The 23633-nt window shown below is 52.8% G+C and overlaps 2 protein-coding genes across 7 annotated transcripts in view; one reads left to right on the plus strand and one right to left on the minus strand.

Moving 5' to 3' along the window:
- The window catches only part of EXTL3 (exostosin like glycosyltransferase 3), a 136186-nt gene extending 124005 nt beyond the window's left edge, over positions 1-12181 (plus strand). For all 5 annotated transcript variants that reach the window (XM_048296352.1, XM_048296351.1, XM_048296350.1 and 2 more), the window contains 4 exons: positions 4679-4806; positions 7461-7605; positions 8062-8190; positions 8900-12181. In XM_048296352.1, coding sequence (XP_048152309.1) covers positions 4679-4806; positions 7461-7605; positions 8062-8190; positions 8900-9109 — 612 coding nt within the window. In that variant the 3' untranslated portion in view covers positions 9110-12181. The remainder of the gene's footprint in view (positions 1-4678; positions 4807-7460; positions 7606-8061; positions 8191-8899) is intronic.
- Positions 12182-15133: 2952 nt separating this feature from the next.
- The window catches only part of INTS9 (integrator complex subunit 9), a 61858-nt gene continuing 53358 nt past the window's right edge, over positions 15134-23633 (minus strand). For both annotated transcript variants that reach the window (XM_048296610.1, XM_048296609.1), the window contains exons 15-17: positions 18574-18672; positions 17468-17605; positions 15134-16553 (exon numbers count right to left, since the gene is read on the minus strand). In XM_048296610.1, the coding sequence (XP_048152567.1) occupies positions 16377-16553; positions 17468-17605; positions 18574-18672 (414 nt within the window). In that variant the 3' untranslated portion in view covers positions 15134-16376. The remainder of the gene's footprint in view (positions 16554-17467; positions 17606-18573; positions 18673-23633) is intronic.

The following is a 23633-nucleotide window of genomic DNA, read 5'->3' on the forward strand; positions in this document are numbered from 1 at the left end:
GGAAAGATGGAAACGGATCCTTTTCCTGAGAGCTCATTCACCGTCTCCCCAAATTATCCAGCTCTCCTCAGGGCATCCTTCAGGCTTTTTCCCCCTCACAGAGACGGGATGTGAGCAGCGAGGTGCCTGGTTTCTTGCAGAGTTTGCTCTTTGCCCAGGAATCAACCCAGTTCTCTAAGTTGAGCTGTCAAAACTTGTCCAAGGGCACGGACGTTCCTCATGTTTTCACCATCAAATTACACGTGACACTTCATTTAAAGCTCAAGCGTGAAGCCTCACTAGCGAGGAGATTGCTGGAAGATATTGATTTTGCTGCCTTTTTTGTGTTTATGTATAAAAACCTCTTTTAAAGTATTGGTAAAAGGACATGATTGCTAGGCAGACTCTGGGTTTATGCTCTGCTTTAGTTTTCTCTAAGGTTTTTTAAGATCCATTTGTCCAACGTGTCTGCGAACACCAAACACCGGGAGCAAATGGATTTCATGGAGCTGTGGGGTTTTGTGCTCCTTGAGTCAAGCAAATCCCACGTTGTGGGACTGAATCAACTTGAATTCATTTGCTAAAAAAAGAAGCAGCTTCTAGTGTGGTCTGTTGGGTGCTTGGAGGCATTTTAGATCTTGCATGTTGTCTCCAAACTTTGCAAACTGCTCAGGAGGTTCATGGTTTCGAGCTCTGGGCCACTGAGCTGATGGCAAAGTGTTTTAAAGAGGATTATTCCCAAACAAAAGTCAAAAATAACCACAATAAGGCGAGCAGGGCACAGTCTGGGGTGTTTTTGAGCCTAGAGGGGTTGGACTTTGGTGCAGGTCCCACCACTGGTGCTCTGCTCGCTGTTTGGAGCCCTTGCTGTGAGGGAAGGTGGTGTTTTGGTGATGAGCTGGGGTCTCTCTTGTTCTCTGGCTGATTTCGTGTCCTCCTCACTGAATCTCCTTGGAAAGGAGAAATGCTGACTCCCTGTTCTGCCAGAGCCTTTCAGCTTTGCTGAGGGAACATTTTTCCTTGGGTTTTGACAGAGCTGTTGGCTCGAGACCATTAAGGAACAAAGTTGTGGCAAAATCGGTCATTCAAATGATGGAAGGGCGGGAGAAGCAGCGCCAGGGGAGGGATTGAGACCTCAGTGTCTGAAAAAGATCAGAGAGGGGTTGGTTATGGCACCTATGGGCTCTTCTGGGGGGTGAGGCCCACCCAGGGCAGCAGGTGGGAGCTGAAGGCTGATAATTCCCAAGGAGCAGTGTTGACGTTTGAGAGGGAACGTGGCAGAGGAAGGGGAATTCTCCCACTCTCAGTGTCCCCGGGTGGGGACAGGACACCTCCCTGGGGGAGATGCTGCTCCCAGTGACAGCTCCACTGACCTGGAGCACACAGGAGGTTAATGGAGGTGACTTGGAGAATTCCAGAATGGTTTGGGTGGGAAAGGACCTTAAAGCTCAGCCCATTCCACCCCCTGCCATGGACCGGACACCTCCCACTATCCCAGGTTGCTCCAAGCCCTGTCCAACCTGGCCTGGGACACTTCCAGGGATGCAAGGACTTTTCTCACCTGACCTAATCAGCTTCTGAGTCCACTTGTGCCCACAATGCCCATTTCGTGCCCAAGAAATCCGGTGGGTTTAGAGACCCATGGAAATGTAAACACTTCAGAAGAGAGAAAAATACTTCAAGTCCCTGCATCAAACTCTCCCCCCATTGCCCCTCTCTGCCCCTGTTTTTACAAGATGAGTTGCTTGTCTTAAAGCAGGGAAGTCTCCAAAAATTCACTTTTAGCTTTCTCAAGAGTTTTCTCTTCTGTCCAGAACACGATTCCCTCATTTCTGCAGCCCTGGGATGTGCTGGACACGGTCAGGATCAAAGCCTGGCCTTGAACCATCTCAGAGGGATGGAGAAATGGGAGGAAGGGTTTGATCTCAGCCTCATCCTTTCCATCCCAGACGGCTGCCTGGACATCCCTGTGCTCTTCCTCAGATTAGTCACCCCTGGGAATTACAAAAGCCACTGAACAGTGTCTGCTGGCAGTTAAGTGCATCCCAAGTGCTGGAATTCGGGATAGTTCCTTTGGAAACAAGGCATCAAACGCAGCAGTTGCTTCTAAGTTTTGCTGGAGCTGGTGTAAGGAATGTGCTTATCCTGGCTTGGAGGCATCCGGCTCCTTGTAGCATCCTTCTCCTTAGGGAAGGGATTACTGCCAGATCTCTCTGTGCTCTGGGGTTCCCAAATTCCAGAGGTTTCAGGCAGTCACTTCCTCAATGGACAGCAGTTGCCTCATTCAGCAGATTTTGGGAAAACGAGTCAATCTGTAAAGTTTGCCAGGTTTTTCCCTGGGATGTATTGGTTTCCAGGCCGCTGAAATCTTCACTGCTCCCAGGTGAAGGCAGGAGGGCCCTGTTTCCTGGGAAATACTGCCCTGGCTCCTGGGAAGTGCTGGATACTGGCACTTCCAGACCTGCAAAGCTTCCGCGTTGAGGGAGTCCCCCAGAAACATCCCCATTGCCAAGACCATGGAATCCCAGGATGGGTTGGGTTGGAAGGGGACTTAAAGCTCTTTCAGTGCCACCCCTGCCACAGGCAGGGACACCTCCCACTGTGCCAGGCTGCTCCAAGCCCCAACGTCCAACCTGGCCTTGGACACTTCCAGGGATCCAGGGGCAGCCACAGCTTCTCTGGGCACCCTGTGCCAGGGCCTCACCACCCTCACAGCCAGGAATTCCTTCCCAGTATCCCATCCATCCCTGCCCTCTGGCACTGGGAAGCTATTACAGCTGGTGGTGGGGTCCGTGGCCGTGACCCAGGAAGAGGTGACCGGTCCGGGGAGATGGTCCCGAAAGGAATCGCCTGCCCGAGGTCCGGTGTCTTCCTCTCAGCTGCTGGCAGAGGAGCCCTTGCAGAAGCTGTCAGCTCTTTAGTGATATCAGCTCGTGATTCCAGCTCAGCTCTGCAGAGCAGCCTCCAGGCCAAACCAGACCAGAGAGAGACGAGGAGGCCCGTGTGGCTGGTTCCGCACGAAGGTAGCTTTATTGTGGGTTCCCTCCGGCGGAGGGAGGGCCAGGGACGAGCTCTTCCTCCTACAGAGGCGAGCTGGTCTTCTTTTATAGGGATACAGGGGATCAGCAAGGGGACCAATGGATTACAGAGGGTCTGGGATAGAGCAATGGGTTACAGAATGATCTGCATAGGGTATCCCAAAGGATTGTGGGTCTACTTTTCCTCAGCATGACTCAAAAGTCCTTTCCAGGGAGTCCTGCTGGGCGGTTGCGAAATCTCTCATCTCAGCAGACATCCCTCCAGGGCAGTGGCTGGGCATATCCCACAGGAAGCCATTCCCTGTGTCCTGTCCCTCCATTCCTTGTCCCAAGTCCCTCTCCAGCTCTCCTGGTGCCCCTTTAGGCCCTGGAAGGGGCTCTGAGCTCTGCCTGGATCCTTCTCTTCTCCAGGCTGGACTCACTCCAGCAGATCCACATCCTTCCTGTGCTGCAGACCCCAGAGCTGAACACGGAGTGCAGAGTTGCCTCCTCCTGCTTTCCTCCTCACCCCCCATTCTCGCTGTGATTCCTGCATCCTCTTTTCCAGCAGTTCCCAGGCAGAGAAGAAACCCCTGGGAGCATCTGCTGGCTCTGGATAACCCTTCAGCCAAGCCAAACACTAAGCCGAGTTTTGTGATGCTTCTTCACCTTGGGAAGGGGAAGGATCAGAAATTCCTGTGCCGACATTTTCCCTGCTTTTTCCATGTCCTAATGGAGCTCCCGGGGTGGGAATGCTGCCGGCTCCCCTCTGGCCCTGCTTTTCCATAGCCCAGAGCTGCCCAGTTTGCTCATCTGCAGTAAATTGTTGGTGCTTTTAATGGCTCCTCAGTGAAATATTCCACGTGTTCCTGGCGAATATTCCATCCCCCCCGGAGCTATCGACGGATGAAAGCTCCAAGACTGGCTTTCCATGGGAATTGAATCATCCCAGCTGTCACGCAGATCCCGATACAAATATTTCCACTGTTAATGGTTTCAGCATGGGCTTTTCTGTGGGATCAAATGTAATCTTGCTTAATGGAGTCCTACTGCCGTGACGCTTCGGTCTTTTCACCAGGCTGGGCTTAATTTTTGAACAGAGATTGTTCAGAGCAGAGACAGGGAAATGACTGGAGGGATTGAATGGGATGGGAAATATGGGATGGGCGGAGTGACTTTGGATCAGCCAGGGGAGGCTGAAAGTGTAAGAGCCGGGGCAAGGATCCAGGGTGGATGGGGCTGTCAAGGGAGGGTTAGGCTGGATTTTAGGAAAAGGTTTTTTCCCAGAGGGCGTTTGGGCACTGGAACAGCTCCCCAGGGAATGGTGACATTCCCAAGGCTGCCAGAGCTCCAGGAGTGTTTGGACACTGCTCTCAGGGATGCCCAGGGTGGGATTGTTGGGGTGTCTGTGCAGGCCCAGGAGTTGGCCTGGATGACCCTGATGTGTTCCGTCCAACTCCATGATTCTATTCCATGATTTTTGGAAGAGGGAGAAATTCAGTATATTTTACACGTGTGTGGCTGGGGATGAGGGGAATTGCTGGAGCTGGTGCTGGGCTGAGCCAATGCTTTGTGCCTGGAAAGCATTCCCCATCCCAGGGCCACCACAGCTGGCACAGCCCCAGCCCCCAAACCCCACCCCTGGGCCCTGCAGCCCCGTGAATGTCACTCGCACCCCACAGGTCGTCCGCACGGAGAAGAACAGCCTGAACAACCGCTTCCTGCCCTGGGACGAGATCGACACCGAGGCCATCCTGTCCATCGACGACGACGCCCACCTGCGCCACGACGAGATCATGTTCGGCTTCCGGTGAGCGCCCTCCCCGCGCGGCCCCGGCCACGGACTGCTCCTCCCCACAGCCAGGAGCTGCTCAGGGGCACAGTTAGGGCTGGCACATCCCTCCCCGTGGCTTCCCAACTCCGTGTGCTGGAGAAACACGCGCTGATGGGGTGGGGAAGCCGATCCCAGGTTGTCTAGGAAACCCCACTTCCCACACTGCTTAACCCAACTCTTCAGCTCTTGCTGTGCTGGTAACGCTCCCTGAATGGTTTTGTGGCTTCCTAGGGTGGACAGAGACCGGGAAACAAATCCCAGAGGCCATTGCACTCCATCCGTGTGCCACAGGCAAGGCTGGGATGTTCTTGGCTGCCCCAGCACCTGATGTTCACGTGCTGGTGGTGGCTGCCACCCTCTGCTCCGTGTGACTCTGGGCTGTGACAGTCCTTTGGGCATTTTCTCCTGCAGAGCAGGTGAAGGCAGATGTCACCCAGCAAAGGCAGGTGCGGGGTGCTCTCGCTCCCACCCTTGCTCTGCTCCAGCTTCCAGCTTTCCCTTGACTTTTCCCTGGCAAAAGCTTCCTGATCATGGCAGTGAGGGGGCTCCTGCTGGGGGAGGTTTGTGCCAGCTGCTCCTGCAGCTCCTGCATCCAAACCTCCCTGCCTGCCAGGAGCTGGGAGGGAGGGTGGCACCAGGAGCAGGGACTGCGATTCCCAGCCGGAGAACACTCCGCAGCTGCCTGGGGGTGGGAGGCAGGGACCAAAATCTGCTTGGGAGGAGGATTAAAAGGCACAAAATGCCTGGAAACCCACCAGGCTCCCTCAGAGAGATGAGAAACGAGGTGTGAGAGGGATTAAAGTGCAGGAGGAGGCGTCAGGATTCCTGGCTTCCCTTCCCTGCCCCATTCCAGGCTCTTTATCTGAACTGGGCTGTTTTCCCCCTTTTTTTGGTCTCTGTTTTCCTTCGCCTGGCCGAGGTTTTGCTGATTAGCCCTGGAGAGCATCAAATGAAGGTTGTAAGTGCCCTGTGTTATTCTCACTCAGATCCCTGCTTACAGACACCCTGTTCCCACAAAGCCTCCCTCTGTTAACACATTCCCAGGAATTGCTGGAGTCTTGGCACTGGAGTGAACCTCTGCCCACAACAACTGTGCTTTGTGAAACTTTGCTCCAGCCTTTGATTCTTGGGGCCAAAAGCCTCGTTCTTCCCTGTTTGCCACTCAGGAGGGAGCTGGAGGCAGCTCCCTGAGCACTCCCAGAACGATTCTCCAGAGAAATCCTGCTTTTTGTGGCTGAGCTGGGAAGGAAGAAGTGTCACATTCGTAGGAAAGCGAAGATGTGGGAGAAGTGAAAGGGAAAAGTGGTTTTGACTTCCAGGGGATTTTCTAAACAATCACCCTGGACTGACAGGAACTGCAGCAAACAAGTGCTGGGGGGAGCAGGGAGCCAGGGAAGCTGCTGGTGGTGCTGATTTCTCAGGATTCATTACCAGGTTATCTTGGAGTTTCATTAATTGGAGCAGAGGATTGAACAACAAACACGTCTGTGCTCCACAAGTGTGAGGAAAGCTCAGGGAAATCTCGGTCTCCTCAGCTGCTCTCCTCCTGTAGCTCTCCAGGAACAGGGCTCATGGGAAGAATTTCCATGGACATGAGAGGAAAAAAGCCAAACAGGCCACTTTCTGCCCAGTTCTGTGCCTGGGAAGAAGGGAAAACCCTTCTGTGTGCACAGGGAGTTCTCTCATGCAGCGTGGAGTCACAGCTTGGGCACTGAGCAGCAGGGAGGTGGGAGTGAACGATCCAAAGGAAGGCAGCACCCCTGCCTGTGGAAGCTGGATTTGTTTCCCAGGTTAGGCATTAGGCACTGACTTCTTCCTTAATTTTTCCTGCCAGTGCTGCAGCTCTCCTGGGGGATTTCTCTGGAGGAGCGTGAGCTGCAGAGGAGAGCAGAATATTAAGCAATCCCACACTCCCACGTTCAAACCTCAGGATTTCATTCCCAAGGCTGGACTGTGAGCACGTGTTGGGGTGAGGGGGGCACTCAGGGCCCTGGAGGCTTCTCCTGTGTGGCCAGAGCCCGGGAAGCTGCGGTTTGAGATGAGGAGCTGGCAGTTTGGCAATCCAGGTCTTCCCTCAGGAGATGCCGGGGCCCTCAGCATCTCAGCAGCTTTCCACAGAATTCTGGAATCACAGAGTCCTGGAATGGTTTGGGTTGGAAGGGACCTTAAAGCTCAGCCAGTGCCACCCCTGCCATGGGCAGGGACAGCTTCCCCTATCCCAGGTTCTCCAAGCCCCATCCAGCCTGGTCTTGAAGCTTTCTTTAAGGGAGATTGATGTTATCCTGGCTTTACAGAGCTGCTGGGAGACGGAAAGTCCCAGGGATTTGGGGAAGAGGCCAGGAGATGTTGGGCTCCTCCCAGGCAGAGCCTGGGCTGCTCTGGCCTTAGTTTTCTTTTAAACCTCCAGAACAGCCCTGATGAGCTACAAAATCCCTGATTTACGGGTTAGGAACTTTCCCTGTGCACTCGGCCGTGCTCTAGGAGAGGAGCACATTTTAACACTTTTTCCTTTTGGGCATTCCTTGGATAAGCAGTGGCCAAACCTCTTCATGTAGAGACGCCTCCATCCCTTGCAGCCCCTCGGGACGGGCTCCCAGCTCCGTGTCTCACGGACAGTTTTGTGTTTGCAGGGTGTGGAGAGAGGCCAGGGATCGCATCGTGGGCTTCCCGGGGCGCTACCACGCCTGGGACATCCCCCACCAGTCCTGGCTCTACAATTCCAACTACTCCTGTGAGCTCTCCATGGTGCTCACTGGTGCTGCCTTCTTCCACAAGGTGAGACATCCCCGGAGCTGCCCCTTCCTGCTCGCAGCCACCCGAGGCTGCAGCTCTGGGGGGTTGTGGGTTTTTAAGGACAAATGTGGGAGCTCTCTGCTCCTTTTCCCTCACTTTCTCCAAACTGGAACACGGCCAGAACCTGGTCCTGAGTGCACTGGGAAGGGTATCCAGTGGCTCTTCCTGCCGTACTGACCCCACAGCAGCAGAGAGCAGGGTCTGAGGGGGCTGGAACCCCCATTCCTCGATTTCTGAGGTTACAGGAGCTGGGGATTCAGGGAGAGGGTGGTGGCTGTGGGAGATTTGCTGCTGCTGTGGCTCCAGAGGATCTTGGTGCGGGATTAACTCCATTACGGGGAATCTCCGCTGGGATCCCTGAGTTGTGAGTCAGACACATCCCAAATGTCCCATGTGTTGGTATCACCTGGAGAACGCTGTGCCTTTCCCCGTTCCCAGTACTACGCGTACCTGTACTCCTACGTGATGCCCCAGGCCATCCGGGACATGGTGGACGAGTACATCAACTGCGAGGACATCGCCATGAACTTCCTGGTGTCCCACCTGACCAGGAAACCTCCCATAAAGGTAAAGCACCGGAGCCAGGGCATTGTCCCGGGGTTGGCATTGCTGGAGAAGCTGTGCCTGGGAAGTGAGTGCTGTGTCAGGGGCTGCTCTGCTCCAGGGAAATGCAGCTCCAGTGGAAAAGCTCAGCCTTCGGAATCAGCCAAATCCCTGCCACAGAGCAGGTGAATTGAGGTTTGATATTGGAAGATTAAATCAGACTGAATTCTGGTGTCTGGTGAAAGGTGATCTCTGCCCTAGAGCTGGGCTGGGAGAGCTGGGGGTGTTCACCTGGAGAAGGATCCAGGCAGAGCTCAGAGCCTCTTCCAGTGCCTAAATGGGCTCCAGGAGAGCTGGAGAGGGACTTGGGACAAGGGCTGGAGGGACAGGACACAGGGAATGGCTTCCCACTGCCAGAGGGCAGGGATGGATGGGATATCAGGAAGGAATTCCTGGCTGCGAGGGTGGGGAGGGGCTGGGCTGGAACTCCCAGAGAAGCTGTGGCTGCCCCTGGATCCCTGGGAGTGCCCAAGGCCAGGCTGGACAGGCTTTGGATCAACCTGGGATAGTGGGAGGTGTCCCCTGCCCATGGCAGGGGGTGGGACTGGATGAGCTGAGGTCCCTTCCAGCTCAGTCCATCCCGAGATCCCACCCATATCCCAGCTCCCCTCGCAGTGCCCCGGGCCGGGCCCTGTGGGCAGCGTGGCACTGACACTCTGTCCCTCCCTGGCAGGTGACCTCCCGCTGGACGTTCCGCTGCCCCGGCTGCCCCCAGGCGCTCTCCCACGACGATTCCCACTTCCACGAGCGGCACAAGTGCATCAACTTCTTCGTGAAGGTGTACGGGTACATGCCCCTGCTCTACACCCAGTTCCGCGTCGACTCGGTCCTCTTCAAGACCCGCCTGCCCCACGACAAGACCAAATGCTTCAAGTTCATCTAGAAACAGGAGCAGCTGGACATTCCCCGCTCCCAGCTCTGGCCGGAGGCGGGAGAGGCTGGCACGGGGCTGGTTTGTTGGGGCCGTTGGCCGTGGACTCCGGCCTCGCTCCCGCAGGCAAACGGGGCGGCCTGGATTGGGACGGGCACTTCCCTCCTTCCCTGCACTCCCCCAGCTGCTCACCAGGATAGAGAACGGGATTCCACGGCTCCTGTGAGGACACTGCCATGGATCGTACACTGAGGAATGGCTCGCTGGCCACTGGCTCTGCCCCTCCGCTAGCCAAGGGCAGCCGTTCTTTTTAATTATAATTATTGTTATTTAAATGAAAGTGTTTTAGATTTGCCGCGTGAGGCGCTTTTTTGTTTTCTTTTCTTTTCCCTCCCCTCTCCCCACCCCATTTCCCCCTCTGGACCTTCAGCCCATCCGGGGGCACCATGGCAAGGCCAGGTTGGAGGTGTTTGGGTGCAGCATCAGGGCAGCTCCTGTCACCAGCGCTGTGCTTCCTCCCGTGGCACAGCCCTTCCCGCACACCAGATCCTGGCTTCTCTGGCCCTGTGGCTGCTTCTGAGGCCTCTCAGGTGTCACCTGGTGAGGAGCCCTTTGCTCTGCTCTGCTCTTCTCCCTACCCTGAGCCCTCAGACAGGGGCAAGGCCGGCCTGGAGGGTCCTTCCCGGCTCCAGCTCTGGCACCGTTCCTGTGCTGCAGCCTGGGGGGTTCAGTTGCTGCTGTTTCAGTGTCTTTTCCCACCTTGTTCTGCTGATCCTCTAGAGACAGGGAGCGTGTTTGGGCTTGGGGAAGGTCCACCTGCAGCACAGCCAGGGCTGGGAGTGCTCCAGGCTCCCGGAGGCTCTGACCCTTCTCCGTGGTCAGCCCAGCCTGGGTGTGTCAGAGCCGCAGTTCCCGCTCTGCCTCATCCCCATCCCAGAGCGAAACGTGCCCGTGTTGGGTTTGCCGTGGGCCTCAGCACAACTGCCTTAACCCCCACCCCGTCCTCGTGCCCTGGCTTCGGGCTGTGTCCGAGGGTTAATCCCAGCAGGAGCTTTCCATCGTGATGCTGCTGGGATCGCGTTCACAGCGTGGGTTTGGAGCTGCTTCCTCTCCCCCAGAGCAAAACGCTGTTACACCTGTGACCAGCCCACCTCCTGCTGCAGTCGCAGCTGGACAGGAGGGGAGCGCAGGAGCGAAGGGCACAGCTTGGGATGTTCTCCCTCAGCACATCCCAGGTGTTTGTGAGCAGCCTGGAGAAGCTCTTGCTGGGTGGGCGGGAAGGTGGCACTTGTGTGGTCACCTCCATGTCCCTGGCTGTCCTGGCCCAGCACCCCACAGCAGGATGTCGCCTCTGGTGTGTGGGAGCAGGATGGTCCAGCAGCAGCTCCTGGGCTCAATCCCAAGCTCAGCCCTTGTCCATGCTCCTCCTGCACCACATTCTAGGGCCTCTCCAAACTCCTCTCACCAGGTTTTCCTATCAGCACTGACACTTCCTCCTTGGGAAGGGGAGGGAAGGAGCAGCCTGTTCCCAGCCGAGCCCGTGGCTTGTGCCTTCACCAGCACTACTGACCGCAGCAAAACATGGATCAAGGAATCTTGTCCTGTGGGTTTTTTCCCCTTTTCATTCCCTTTTGGTTTTAACATCAGATGCCCAAAACAGCACGTGAAGTCTCACAGTCTCCTTAAAAATGCCATTGGAGACTCCTGCGAGGCCCTGGAATACGAGAAAGGATTCCCTGCCCCTGCCCAGAGAGGAGATGTGGCAGCGGTCAGGAGCTGCACCAGCTCCAGCGTTCCCGAGGGGCCTGAGCTCCTCTGCCACGGCTTTGATTCCGCCCTCGTTAGTGGGGGTTTGTCAGCGGCGATGCCGTGGCTCCGGTACAGCCCAGACCGGGGCCAGCTCTGCCTTCCCAGCTCTCCCGTGGGCATGCACTGCACTTCATCTGAACACAGGCACTGCTCTGCAGCCTTCAGGCTTTCCAAAATCCGAAGGGTCATTCCAGTGAGAGCCTGGGGGAACACGGATGGGATGGGAAGTGCTGGCATTGCTGAGCGTGTTGTGGGGCTCGGGATGCTCGGGATATTGGAGCCCCTGGCTGGGAATTCTGCTTTCCCTTGCTGTGTTTTGATTCGAGGCCAGTTGAGATCAGAGATCAGCAGAGCAAATCCAACTGTTGTTCCTCCCAGGCTCTTTGGCCTTTTTCCCAAGGTGTTTTTTTTGTTGGGGGGATCCCCCTGTGCATCGAGGCAGAGCAGGGATGTGCAGTGGGATCTCCGTGCATGTTGTGGGATGGATTCCTCCTTGCTGAGCGCTCCCGAAGGGAATTATTTGGGAGTGAAGTGGGAAAGAGGATGCTCCAGGGGGGCATCCAGGCAGCAGCAGCGTTGGGAGGGATGGAATTCTGTGAGGAAATGAAATGCCAGCAGGAACATCTTCCCCACCTGCAGGGCTGGTGCTGTCCCTCCCGTCCTGCTGCTGTGGCTCTTTCCCAAATCATCCCACATAGCCACTGAAACCCCTGGAGAACAGGATTGGGATTCACAGCCCAGCTTCCTGCTCCTGAGACACGCCGGGACCTGAGCTGTCCTGAGGCTTTCCTCCACCACCAGGGAGGAGAGGGGCTTTTCCAGAGAGCGCTCCCGCCCGTGCCACCATCCCAAACATCCTTCCTTGCTACCACTCCTCGTTCTCCCGGGATTTTCAGGGCATCCCAGGGTCACTCCGAAGCTCAGGTTTGGTTGTACGATCCATCCCAGCTCCTGGGGCACGCGGCCTCCACCACCCCAACCCTGAGGAGACGGGAAGGGCTCTTGGCAGCTGCACCTTCTCCCGGTTCCAGAGTTTCTGCTGCTTTCCCCGGGCACGGAGCGAGGCCATTCCCGCTGTAAATAGCAACGACTGAGGTGACACGGCCCCGGCCCCGCCCGTGTCACACGGCCCCTGCCCTCCCCTTGTGCCGACGGTGCCGTGAGCGCCGGGATTTCAAATCCAACAGGAACTGAGAGACAAGGAACACTCCTTGGACACGAGCACAATGTTGAGTTTTTTGTAAAAGGTTCCAATAAATGGAGAGTTTAACTTGGGAGTGTCTCGGTGCCTCTTTGCTGGGGCTGGGAGAGGGGCTGGACCAGGACCGGGTTGTTGCTGCTCCTGGCCCTGGGGCACCCCAAAACCGGGCATCTCCAGGGCTTCTATTCCCATGGGGCAGGTGAGCTGGTCTGGAATGGTGGAAGCTCCTCACGGATGGCAGCGCCTGGAGCCAAACCCATCGTGTCCCCAGTGAGCTCACGGCTGGGCCAGGAGAGCCCCCGGGAGGGGATGGAGCCCGAGTGGCTCCAGGGACATCCCATCCCAGGGCCAGGGCTGCTGCTTGCGTGGGTGTTGGTGGGAATGAAAACAGCAGCTGAGGCAGCAGTGGGATTGCAAACCCGCCCATCCCCGCCCAGGGACCCAGAGCCAAGGACCTTCACGGGACAATTCCTGTGGCATTGCTGGCTCGAGATGCTCCCGGCCCCTGTTCTGTGCAGGAGGCTGAGGCGGAAAAACCAAACGGATCCACGTGCTTTGTGAGCAGATTTCCAGCTTCAAACGTGCAGGGAGGAGCAGAGGGGAGGAACGGAGCCAGCTGGGCCAGGAGCCATGGGCTCCCCTCCACTCTGGGCTGGGAATCCCCCAGGACTTCCTGCATGTAGCTGGATTTCCTCTCTTCCTGCTGCCTTTGGTTTTTTGTCCTCCCTCTTGAGCTGCTTCCTCCGTGGTCACTTTTTACCTCTGCTGTCACTTGTTACCTCTGTGTTACCTGCCCTTTCCTACTGGGAATTGTGACCTATCTTTTCCCTTCTGCCTTGAGCAAGCCTTGGCTTGTGCTTGGGTTTGTTTCCAGGAGAGGTTTCAGGGAAACCCCAAAGGATTTTAGTCCTGGAGGGAGAAGGTGGATGCTCAGCCTCCCAAATGCCTGGCATCCCTCCCCAAAATACTGCAGGAAGGCAGGGCCATCACTGGCAGGGAAGGGCACAGAATTCCTCACTGCAGGATCCCGGCTTGGCTGCAGCAGTGGGATGCTGGTTTGGGATCTGGCTCCCAAACAAACCCAGCAGCATCTTGGACACAGACTCAGCTGGAGCCAATTTCCTCCTGAGGTTTTTCCTGAGATAAAAATCTCCTGATCAATAATTTTTCCTGCAGTAACTGCTGTGTGTGGTGAGAGCAGCCACAGCTCCAGTTCCATTTCCCTGCTTCCCCATGTGAGTACCTTGGGATGAGGAAATAGAAGCAATAAATTCCGTTAATAATTCATTCCCTGCTCCCAGGAGGAGGGCAGGGTGAAGTGGATTACACTCCACTCCTCTGCCCTACAAAGTGCCCTCGATTTTCCCTTTTGGATGATGCACTCCTCGATAAAAAGCAATTTCACTGGAATTGCTCCCGTTCTGCCCAGCAGTGCCATGAAAGCCACCAGCTCCTGCTGGAGCCCAGGGAAGGACCTGCTGCCCCTTCCCAGGACCTGCCCCTTTCATGGTCTTCAAGGGATGAGTTCAAGGGATCCTTGAGGGATGGGGTCCCAGCCCATGGATCCTCAAGGGATTGGGGTCACAGTCCATGGATCCTCACGGGATGGGGTCCCAGTTCATGGCTCCTCAAGGGATTGGGGTCACAGTCCATGGATCCTCACGGGATGGGGTCCCAGTTCATGGCTCCCAGGTGACAGCTCCCAGGTGAATGGGACGTGTCAGATCCCACCTTTCCCACCACGAGCCTGCCCAGGCCATGATGTGCAGCCAATCCAGCCAATCCCAAATTCCTCTTCTCTCATTCCCACTCCTCCCAAAGGCTGAGCTGCTGGTGAGGCACAGATCCAGCATCTTGCTCCCACTTCCCTCTGCTCCTCACATCCAGGTGCCCACGGAGGTGACAGATCCCAGTGACAGTGACCGAGCCCGGGCAGGGGCCTGGCATTAACTGACCTGGTCCAGTTGTTTTTCTTGGGTCTCACACTAACGGAGAGAAAACACAATCAACTCCTCTGCCCCCAGGAACAGCTGCTCCCTAGGAGCCATCCCAGAGCAGAAAGCTGATTTTAATCTTTCCTCCCCATTATTCCAGTGGAAGCACAGGGCTGGGAAGTCACTGGGAATTAATCTCTTGCCACACACCCCACTACTTGTGTTTAATGAGGGGAGCAGTGGAGAGAAGCCGGAGCAGCCCAGGGCAGGGTGTGGGATCCAGGGAATGGGGATGGCCGAGGCATGAGGAACCACATGGGGGCCAAGGGGATTTCTTTTCCTTTCTGGAAGAAAGAGAGTGAAACCAGGAACCTTGGCTGTTCTTTGCCCATTAAATTGGGAATTTCTGGATAAAGCCTGGATTGCATCCATGGTATTCCAGCTCCCTGGGCTGCCATGGTTCCCTCTGCAGGACTGACCCAGCCCGAAGAAACGCTGTTTGTTTTTCTCTCTCTGTGCAGAAGGAACAAGCACTTCTTTTTCCAGTTTAATTAGGATTTCTCATTAAAGAATTCCCCTCCCAGCATGTTTGTTTCTCCAGCAGGCACAACCTGAATATAACAAAACAATCCACTCTCAGCTGCTGGACCAACGGAGCAAGGAGAAGTTTTGCTACTCAAAATGACAGGAAGAAGAATATGAAAGCTTTTAATTTGTACTTTTTCCCCTGAGGAGGGTGGGAAGGCCTTGGGAATGTGAAAAGGAAGGTGCTGGAGCAGTGGGATCAGTGCTGGAGCTGAGGTAACCAGCAGAAAGATGAGTTTATCCACAGCCTCTGTGGGGTGGGAATAATCCCTCTGGAGTTTATGAAAGTGAAATGATCCCAGTTCTTTTACTCTGTTTTTAAGGGATGCTAAAGCAGCAAACCTGCAAATCCTGATGAGGATTGAATTCCTCTGCCCCAAGTTTTTATCACGTTGATGACACCATCCCTCACACACTCGTGGCACCCACGGAATAAAGGTGTGGATGCTGGCACAATCCAACAATCCAGCTTGGCCAATCCAACACAAATCCATCATGGGAACTAAATGGGATTTGGACACTGCAAAGAGATTTTATTACAGAGCTGCTTCCACGGCCTCCATGTCCCCAAAGGGATGAACTGGAGGAGCAGCTTTATTTCCCAAAGGTGTTGGGACAAGGATGTGGAAAGGGCATGGAGAGGCTTTTATAAACCATGGGAGTCTCACTTTTTATAAACCTTGGCAGTCTCACTCTGCTCTTTATTTTTTAACACCAAATAAATACAAAACAATCCAATAAAAAATGAACAACAGTAAATCTGAGAAATGGGTCCCCTTTAAAAGCATTACTATTGACTAAGGTCAGACCCCAAATACGTGATTTGGGGAGGGAAAAGCCTCCCCAGCTCTGCAGCACAGATGGCTTTGGATAAATGACTCAGAATTCCATCCAGGATTTGGGATGGGGGGGCTGCAAGGACAAGTTTTTGGAAGGTAGGAACAAGAGGCACTTCAATCTCAAAAGGTTTTTTATGAGCTCTAGCGATTTTCCTACTTTATGGACTTCCCCAAGTGTCTTCCTGAGGTGTTTCCTCCACTGCTGATGGAGGAACCCAGGAGGAACCAGCTTGAGTGAGGAGCCTGGAGCTCCATGGACAGATCTGGATGTCACAGCTGAGGCTGCAGCATCAATAAACACTTAAATTCCTACAGGATAAAGCTTTTCCAAAGTGCCTCTGCTCATGCAGGGAATGGCCAGGCTCTTCCCACGGTTCTCCATGTCCACCAGACCCCCTTTTTCCATTTTTATTTATACAATCTTTGCCTCACCAGCTCTCTCCTCCTCGTGTGGCAGTGAAGGACACGTGAGCAACAGGCAGGGAATGGGATCTGGGGACTGGGAAGAAGCAGTGGGAGGGAAAAGGTCGTTGTTTCAATATTCCCACAGAGTTCTGTCAGGTGAAGGACTGGAGCAGACACTGCTGAGGGACACAGAGGAGCAGCAGATCACCCTGATGTTGTAAATAAACACTCCAGTTATTTACTCTGCAGCTTCTATCTCCTGTAAGATTCCCAGCTCCCGATTTTACACAGCAGGAATCTCCTCCAAAGTATTCCAAAACAGGTTAAAAATAAGATTTAAAAAATAGATAGATATGAAAAATACTCCCTTGCTCCTCCACAAAGGGAAGGTGATTTCTGGTCTCTCTGAATCACAGAATTCTCTCTCTCTCTCTCTCTCTCCTTGGGCAGCTCCAAGTTCTGCTGCTCCAGGCTCTCTCCTTGCAGAGTCTCCTGATGTCCATGAGCTAAAACTTCTGCAGGAATTTGAGCACCAGGTCCCGCAGTTTGACCCTCAGGGGCTCGTCATTATCACAGATGATGTGGGTGGAGTCCTCCTCCAGCTGGATCAGGGTCTCTGCCTCCTGCAGCAGCACAATGTGGCCCTTGGCTGTGTCCTCCACCTTCACGTCGCTGAAGCCATGCTGGAATTGGGGTGGGAAGGAGGGAGAGAGGGAAGTCAGCACAGCTTAGGAAAACTGAGAGAGAGGAGAGACCAGAGCACAGGGATAGGAGGGAATTTCATGGAATCCCAGCATGGTTTGGGTGGGAAGGGACCTCAAACCTCACCCAGTGCCACTCCCTGCCACGGGCAGGGACACCTCCCACTATCCCAGGTTGCTCCAAGCCCTGTCCAACCTGGCCTTGGACACTGCCAGGGATCCAGGGACAGCCACAGCTTCTCTGGGCACCCTGTGCCAGGGCCTCTCCACTCTCACAGGGTGGAATTCCTTCCCAATATCCCATCCATCCCTGCTCTCTGGCAGTGGGAAGCCATTCCCTGTGTCCTGTCCCTCCATCCCTTGTCCCAAGTCCATATCTGGCTCTCCTGGAGCCCCTTTAGGCCCTGGAATGCTGCAATCCTGACCTTTTCCCTGCTAATTTTCTCCAAGAAGTCTTGCAGGTGAGAACAAGAGCAGCAACCAAATTTCTGCAGCTTCCCCAGGAGGCTCCTCCACCAGTGGAGGCATTTCCAGGATCTGTTCTTCCCTCTGTTACCTTCTCACAAATCTTGTAGAAATTTAAAAGCTTTTGAGACTCCCTCAGCTGCTGAATCCAAAACTTCTGTGAGGCAAATCCCTCACCCAAAAGCTCTGCTTCCATGGGAAACAGGAGTAGATCAGTGACATGAAGCCCCCGTATCAGGACACGGCTCCACAGGGGACAATTCCCTCTATTCTGAAGTGCAGGGGCATCCTGGAGCACTTTGGGAACTCACTGGCCTTTTCTCCATTTCAAGTTACACTAAAATCATCTCCCCTCTCTCTGCTACCAAAGCAGCACATCTGAGATGAGCAGGAGTCTGCAGGAATCCCACCTCCCACCGAAGACTCCTCACCTTTTCCAGAGTCTGCACAAACTGGTCCACGGGGATGGAGCCACTCAGCAACGGCTTCAAAGATTTGCACTCGGGCACATCATCACTCACCCGCTTCCTCTTCTTGCTGGCAGGAGGTTGGGGAGGTTTTGGAGGGAGCTGATGGATGAGAAGGAAAAAAATCCCACCCTAAAGGATGCCGCAGGTTGGGAAACGGGCAAATTCAGAGCAAGCAACTACTCAGGGAATGAGAATGTGGCTTAGCTCCAGCCATTTATGAGGACTCTGGCATTTTAAGCCCAAGTCTAAGTTTATTTGGCAGCAGGAATGAGTGGAGAAGAGAGTAAATGGACAACAGCAGCCTCAGACCAATTCCACTGCAGCACTTCGATGTTTCCACTGCTGCTGAGGGTTTCCAGGGAAGCAGCTTGGGAAGAGGAGGGCAGCCTGTCTGCTGTGCTCAGAAATCCTCACCAACCTTCATGCCCCTGACATTTCCACACTGGGCTCTCTGCCCAAGTGTCCTGGGCCCAGCCAGCTCTGCTGCCCAGTGTGGGAAGGGCTGTTCAGTGAGGCCCTGCAGGCTCATGGATCTGAGAGAGAAGGGACCAGGGCAGCCACTGCAGCTGAGCAGGTCCCTGGACATCAGCTCCTCCTGCAGAGCGCTCACGCCAGGAATTCCAGTGCCAGCCTGAAGGGATGGCAGGAAGGGAGTGCACAGGGATTTACAGGGATGTACAACTTCCAGGCAATGGAAGGCAGATAGTCCCTTCCCAAGTCTGATGTCCCAGGTCATCTCTCTCCTCTAACCCTTGGTCCTGAGAGGTTGACTGATGCCGTTCCTGACTATGGCAGACAGCAGGATGATTTGTAGCCTCTCTTCAGGAATTATCTCACTTCCCCTTTTATCTCAGCCAGGCACACGGCCAAGGAAAAGAGAGCAGAGAGATTTATTTGCATCCCACTCCCTGCCCCGGGTGTCATTCCTCACTCGCACACGCCAGGGCAGAGCCTCTGCCAAGGGCTCTGCTCCGGTGGGAAGGAGCTGTAGGAGGGGCTCCTGGGGTCCTGGATGGCAGGAAAAGCCAGAGTAAGGATATTTTTCTCCCTTTCCCATTAGACTGTACCTGCAGCACGTGCTTGTTGTCCTTAGTATGCAGCACAGCAGAAACTGTTGCCAAGGAAATACCAGGCTTGATCTCCAAGGGCACGAGGGAATCTGCAAGCTGAAGCAAAAGGAGATTTTGTTCAGCACTTGATCAGCTCGAAACGTGCACGAACCCAGCTGTGAGATAAATCAGCAGCATGGTATTTTTAAACATGGGCTAATGAACTGTAAACACAAAGCCACTGATAGACTGAGAGCTCCTCGGACCTGCCCAGCCTCCTTCCAGCTCCCAAAATTATGGATTTCACACCGTGAGCAGAGCAGCACGAGGTTTGCAGGAACCAGGGCTGGTCTCAAAAACCGTAATAAGCACAGAGAACCCTTGTGTGAAAGGACAACTGCTTCATTAATAATTTTAGTCAGTAAAACTCATGGTCTAATCCAGCATTATGATGTTTGTTATGCTGATGGACAATGAAAAATCAAAATGAGTTTCCTTCCAGTTCCTGACTGCAGAATATCTGGAATAAAAAGAGTTTGTCCTTAAAACCCCAATGTTTTCAATCAACCCACTGTTGATTAGTTTGAAATTATTCCAACAATGCTGCACAAAACCCTTTCCACTGCCTTTTATGTAAGTCTTCCCTGAAAGACATAAAATTTAGTCTTGGCTTGGAGTTTGGATCCAACACTGCTGGCAGTGCCTGGAGTGGGCAGCATGGCACCTGGTGGGACCAGTGGAAGTTGGCCAGCTGGGAAGCAACTCCTCCAGCCACTTTTCCAAAGGAATCCTGATGAAAACAGTGCTCACAAATGGAGAAAATTATTCTCTTTTTCCCTCCAAGGGAATTCAAGGTGCCAGGATGCCAAATCCCTTTGCCACCTAAGCACTGAGAGGGTTTTTCTGTTAGCTTCGATGGTGGCAAAGTTCAGCTCCTTTTAGTAACTTCTGAAAACCTCACCTGCCACTGTTAAAGCTGCAGGAACGTTTTGAGAGCAGCTCCTTGGAATAAAGCAGTTGCTGTGTTGGAAAAACACAGGTTGCATTAAAAATCCCTAGATTTTGTCTGTATTCAGACTTGGTGAATCCTAGAAATCCAAATTTGCTGGAGCAATTCAGCTTGCTGTTACTCTGGGACTCTGTTCATGATCTTTAAAGCAGGCAATTTGAATACAGACTTTACGGTTTGTTGTTGAAGGCAAAGAGAATGAAAATATAATGACAATCATTGCTTCAGATTTCTCCTGGGACCTAAAAATAGCAGCACTTGCAGCAGTGAGTTCTGCTGCCTTCCCAGTGGTCGAAGGCACTTTCTATTCCCACCACCTGCCTGAGGAGGATCGATAAAAATGGGCTCTGATGAAGAGCAAAATGACAAATCCTGTACAGAGAAAGATCCTTAAGGAACAGGGAGTTGCTTGGAACCAAAGTCTTCTCCTGCCACTGAAGTGTTTTGCTATTAACATTTCTGCAGGTTTTAAACAGGCTAAATAACAACACTTGGATTATTTACAGTCAGAAAGACAGTAGGACAGACATTCATTTTTATTTCCTCCCCAGCTCACAGCCCTCTCCATGTGGCAGCCAATCCTTTTATTATAGAAACTCAGTGACCCAAACCAAAAAGGTCATTTAATCACATCCAGTAATTCACCCACCAAGGCCAGGCTACACTGCTCCATTCCTTTCAACTGACCTCCTGCACACACAAATCACAGAACTCCTCCAAAACGCTGGATTAAAGAGACCCTTTTCACAGAGGTAGCAAGTCTTGTCTGAACTCCAAGCTATGGCAACTCCACTGTTTCCCCTCATGAGTGGTTTCAAACTTTAATTCTCCTGGCAGGCAGGAAGCCGTGTCTCATTTCAAGGCTGAATTTGTCCAACTTGCAGTGGCTGGCTCTTGTAGTGCCTTTGTGTGTGAGATTGAAAAGCCCCCCACCATGCAGGAATAAATCAGTCTTCCTTCCAGTCATTATCCCGAGCCCCATGTCACATGCTGGCACCAGGAAAGCCACCAGGGCAGGGACACTGAGATCTAACACCACATTAATCAGTCCCTTGCCCATGGATGAGCACTTAGGGTAAATCTGGGGGGGATGTGTGCACTGTGTGTTTCAGTTTTTAGCTTGGGATGTTCTCCTGTGATCAGAGCTGTCTGCCCATGCTAAACCAGAGGAAAGATATTTTTACCATTAAGTCCTTCCTGTAGGATTGCATTTTCCACCCCAAAAGGGGATTTGACACACACCCTGTGAGCACAAACACTGTTGTTGGCCAAACTACAGCTGTTGATAAAGAAGAACTTAAGACTCTTAAGTCTTTACTAAAGACTTCAACGGGGACAACTCCTCGTAGGTTTGTCTTCATTCACCAGCCAAAAATCCTCTTGTTGGCACTGAGGGGCTAAACAACCACTGAGGATAGGACCTGAAACTCCACAGCAAAAATAAAACAAGGCTGAATAATCAGTGAACAAAATCAGGGCAGGACCAGACTTTCAGCACACGTAGTCTTGGTCCTGTGGAGGATTCTCCCAGGGACCAGACATGCTGGATGTACAACAGGATTTTAACATCCCAGCTGCAGTAATTTCTTCTTAGATTTTTGGGACACCTCCCCAAGCTCCTCCCTTCTCCCTCTTTACCTCTGGCTTACACTGGAGAAGATGCAGGAAGGCTGACCCAGCCCAGAGAGGCAAAGTTGGGGCTGAGTCAGGTGAGCTGGATATGGAGAACAAGCTGGAGCACAGCAAACTGACCAGCAATTAAAATCCCCTGAACTTTTAGGATCTGAAATCACTGATGTGTACATTAGATGATAGCATGTGTACTTAGAAAGGGACCCAGCTGGGTCATTGCATCATTAAACACATCATTAAATGTGTTTTCCAGATTTTCAAACTGCATTAAATGTGGGATCTCTGCATTAGAGGTGGGATCAAACCAGAGAAACACACGGGAAACCCTGAACTGTGGATTTCTCTGGCAGTCCTGAGGTGGGGAAAGCACTGGTTAAAGGAAAGAGATTCCCAGGCAACTCCTGGGCTGCTGCCGCAATTCCTGAAGGGTCAGCCTTGAGTCTACTCCCAGTTTTTATTAATGACCTCAGGACAGAACGAGGAGGAGTGTTCAGAAAGTCCCACTGAAGTTTGTAGGGCACCTTTAACAGAAAGAAAGACCAGGCTATGAGAGAAGAAAAACTCAAAGACCTCAAGAACTGGAGTGAGAAAACCAAGATGAAATTCAATAGCACAAAATGAAGGCCAGGGACGGGGCTAATACAGAGAATTTCTGCTGAGGGCTGGCAGCTGCTGCAAAGGACAGAGGTGAAGGGTTCAGGTTTATTAGTCCATCCCAGGAGAGTCACAAATGTGACATGGCCACAGAAAGCTAAATGCAAGCCCAGAAAATATCAGGTAATTCTCTCTGAGATGAGCTATTGCTCATACATTGGGCCTGGCAAGATTTCAGCTGAACTACTTGTAAATTGTGGGTAATTTCAGTTCAAGTATGAGATTCTGAAGGGTAGATTAGGGCAGGAGGAGCCGTCTTGTAAGAGGAAGCTAAATACCATGGCTTGTTTAGCCTGGCAAAAAAAGAAAGCCAAAGGGAGAATTTGATTATTCTACATAAACACCACAGGGAAAATACCAACAAAAGGGAAAATGTATTTATGCTAAAACATGATGTTAAGAATAAATGTGTGTAGGCCAGCAGTGACTATGTGTAGGCTGGAAATAAGGATGTTTCTGGCCATCAGGGACAGTGGGGGTTTGAACAGCATCTACTGGGAACAGCAGGGGCAGAAGTCTCCGCAATTTGAAGTCTCACATTTTTTTGAGGCACATTATGATCACTGTTGGTAACTGCAGCTGGGTTCTGGCCACGTAAGCCCTGAAGGCACTTCCATTTCTAGGTGGAATTATGGATACAGCCTTGGAGCTTGCTGGGCATGAAGCAATTCCCACCCAGATCCCAGCCCCTAAACAGGATGGAATTTGTAAGCGACAGAAATGTCCCCTGCCAAGTACTAGAGAAGCCCGAAGATTTTAAGATCTGCCTGACTTCAGAGAAAGCCCTGGAGGTCACACCTGCAGAGGTTTTTACAGTAACTACTCCTCAGCAAAACCTGAATGGAGAACCTGCCTCATCCTCCATCCCTCCACTCCCCTGCTCCTCACACACCCCAAACCCAGCTTCTGGGTGCAGAAAAGCATCTTCCCAGTGTACATTCAACAGGACAAAAATTGCTTCAAGGCTGTGCAGTCGCCTTTTCACATGCAGGGAGGATCTGTAGAGTCAGTTTTGTAACAGAACCAAAAACGTGGTCTTTGTGCCATGTCACTTAAATTTGGATGGTGGTGTCAGGAGAGAAGGATAATTTCCATCCCCTCCTATGTCTTCTTATCCCTTAATTTTTAAAGTAATTTAGTTATTAATGAATTATTTAAGTACGAGGAGCTCTGATGGCCAGGCCCTTGTAACCACACACAGGAGGAGTCTCCAACAGACCCAGCCGTGGTTTTACACCCCCTGCTAAACCAGGGGCCAAGTGCAGGAATTCTGTAACTGTCAGATCCTTTAGAGGCACCAAAGAATGTGGGGTCGAACACATGGGGTGAAGAGGGAATTGAAATGTGCCTGTGGATTCATGACCAGCAGGCACAGGGAACAAGGCACAAGCATGCTGCAGGCAGGATGGGAATTGGGGAACTTTGCTAATGAGACCTAAAGGAACAAAGGCTTTTCCACCAGAGAACATCCCGGAGTGAAGGGCATCTGTAGAATCATTAGTGGGTGATCTGAGTCACGTCTTGTCAGGCTTTCAGCCTCACATTTGACACAATCCAAGGGTTTTAATTCAGTTGTTGAGTTAACCCCAACTTAACAGAGCTGTCACTCGCTGGGGGTCTCCCACAGCTCTCTCTGGAGCGGATTTTAAAGTCTCATTAACTTCAGTGGATAAAGAATCGTGCCATAAATACTAAAGCTTTTGCTATTATCACTTGCAAATGCCCAGATCTTGGCTTTGGGCTTCCACAGAGCCAACATCCAGTGAAGAAATAAAAGAAGCAC

The sequence above is a fragment of the Corvus hawaiiensis genome, chromosome 3 (genome assembly GCF_020740725.1).
Source record: "Corvus hawaiiensis isolate bCorHaw1 chromosome 3, bCorHaw1.pri.cur, whole genome shotgun sequence".
In the NCBI taxonomy this organism is placed as follows: domain Eukaryota; kingdom Metazoa; phylum Chordata; class Aves; order Passeriformes; family Corvidae; genus Corvus; species Corvus hawaiiensis.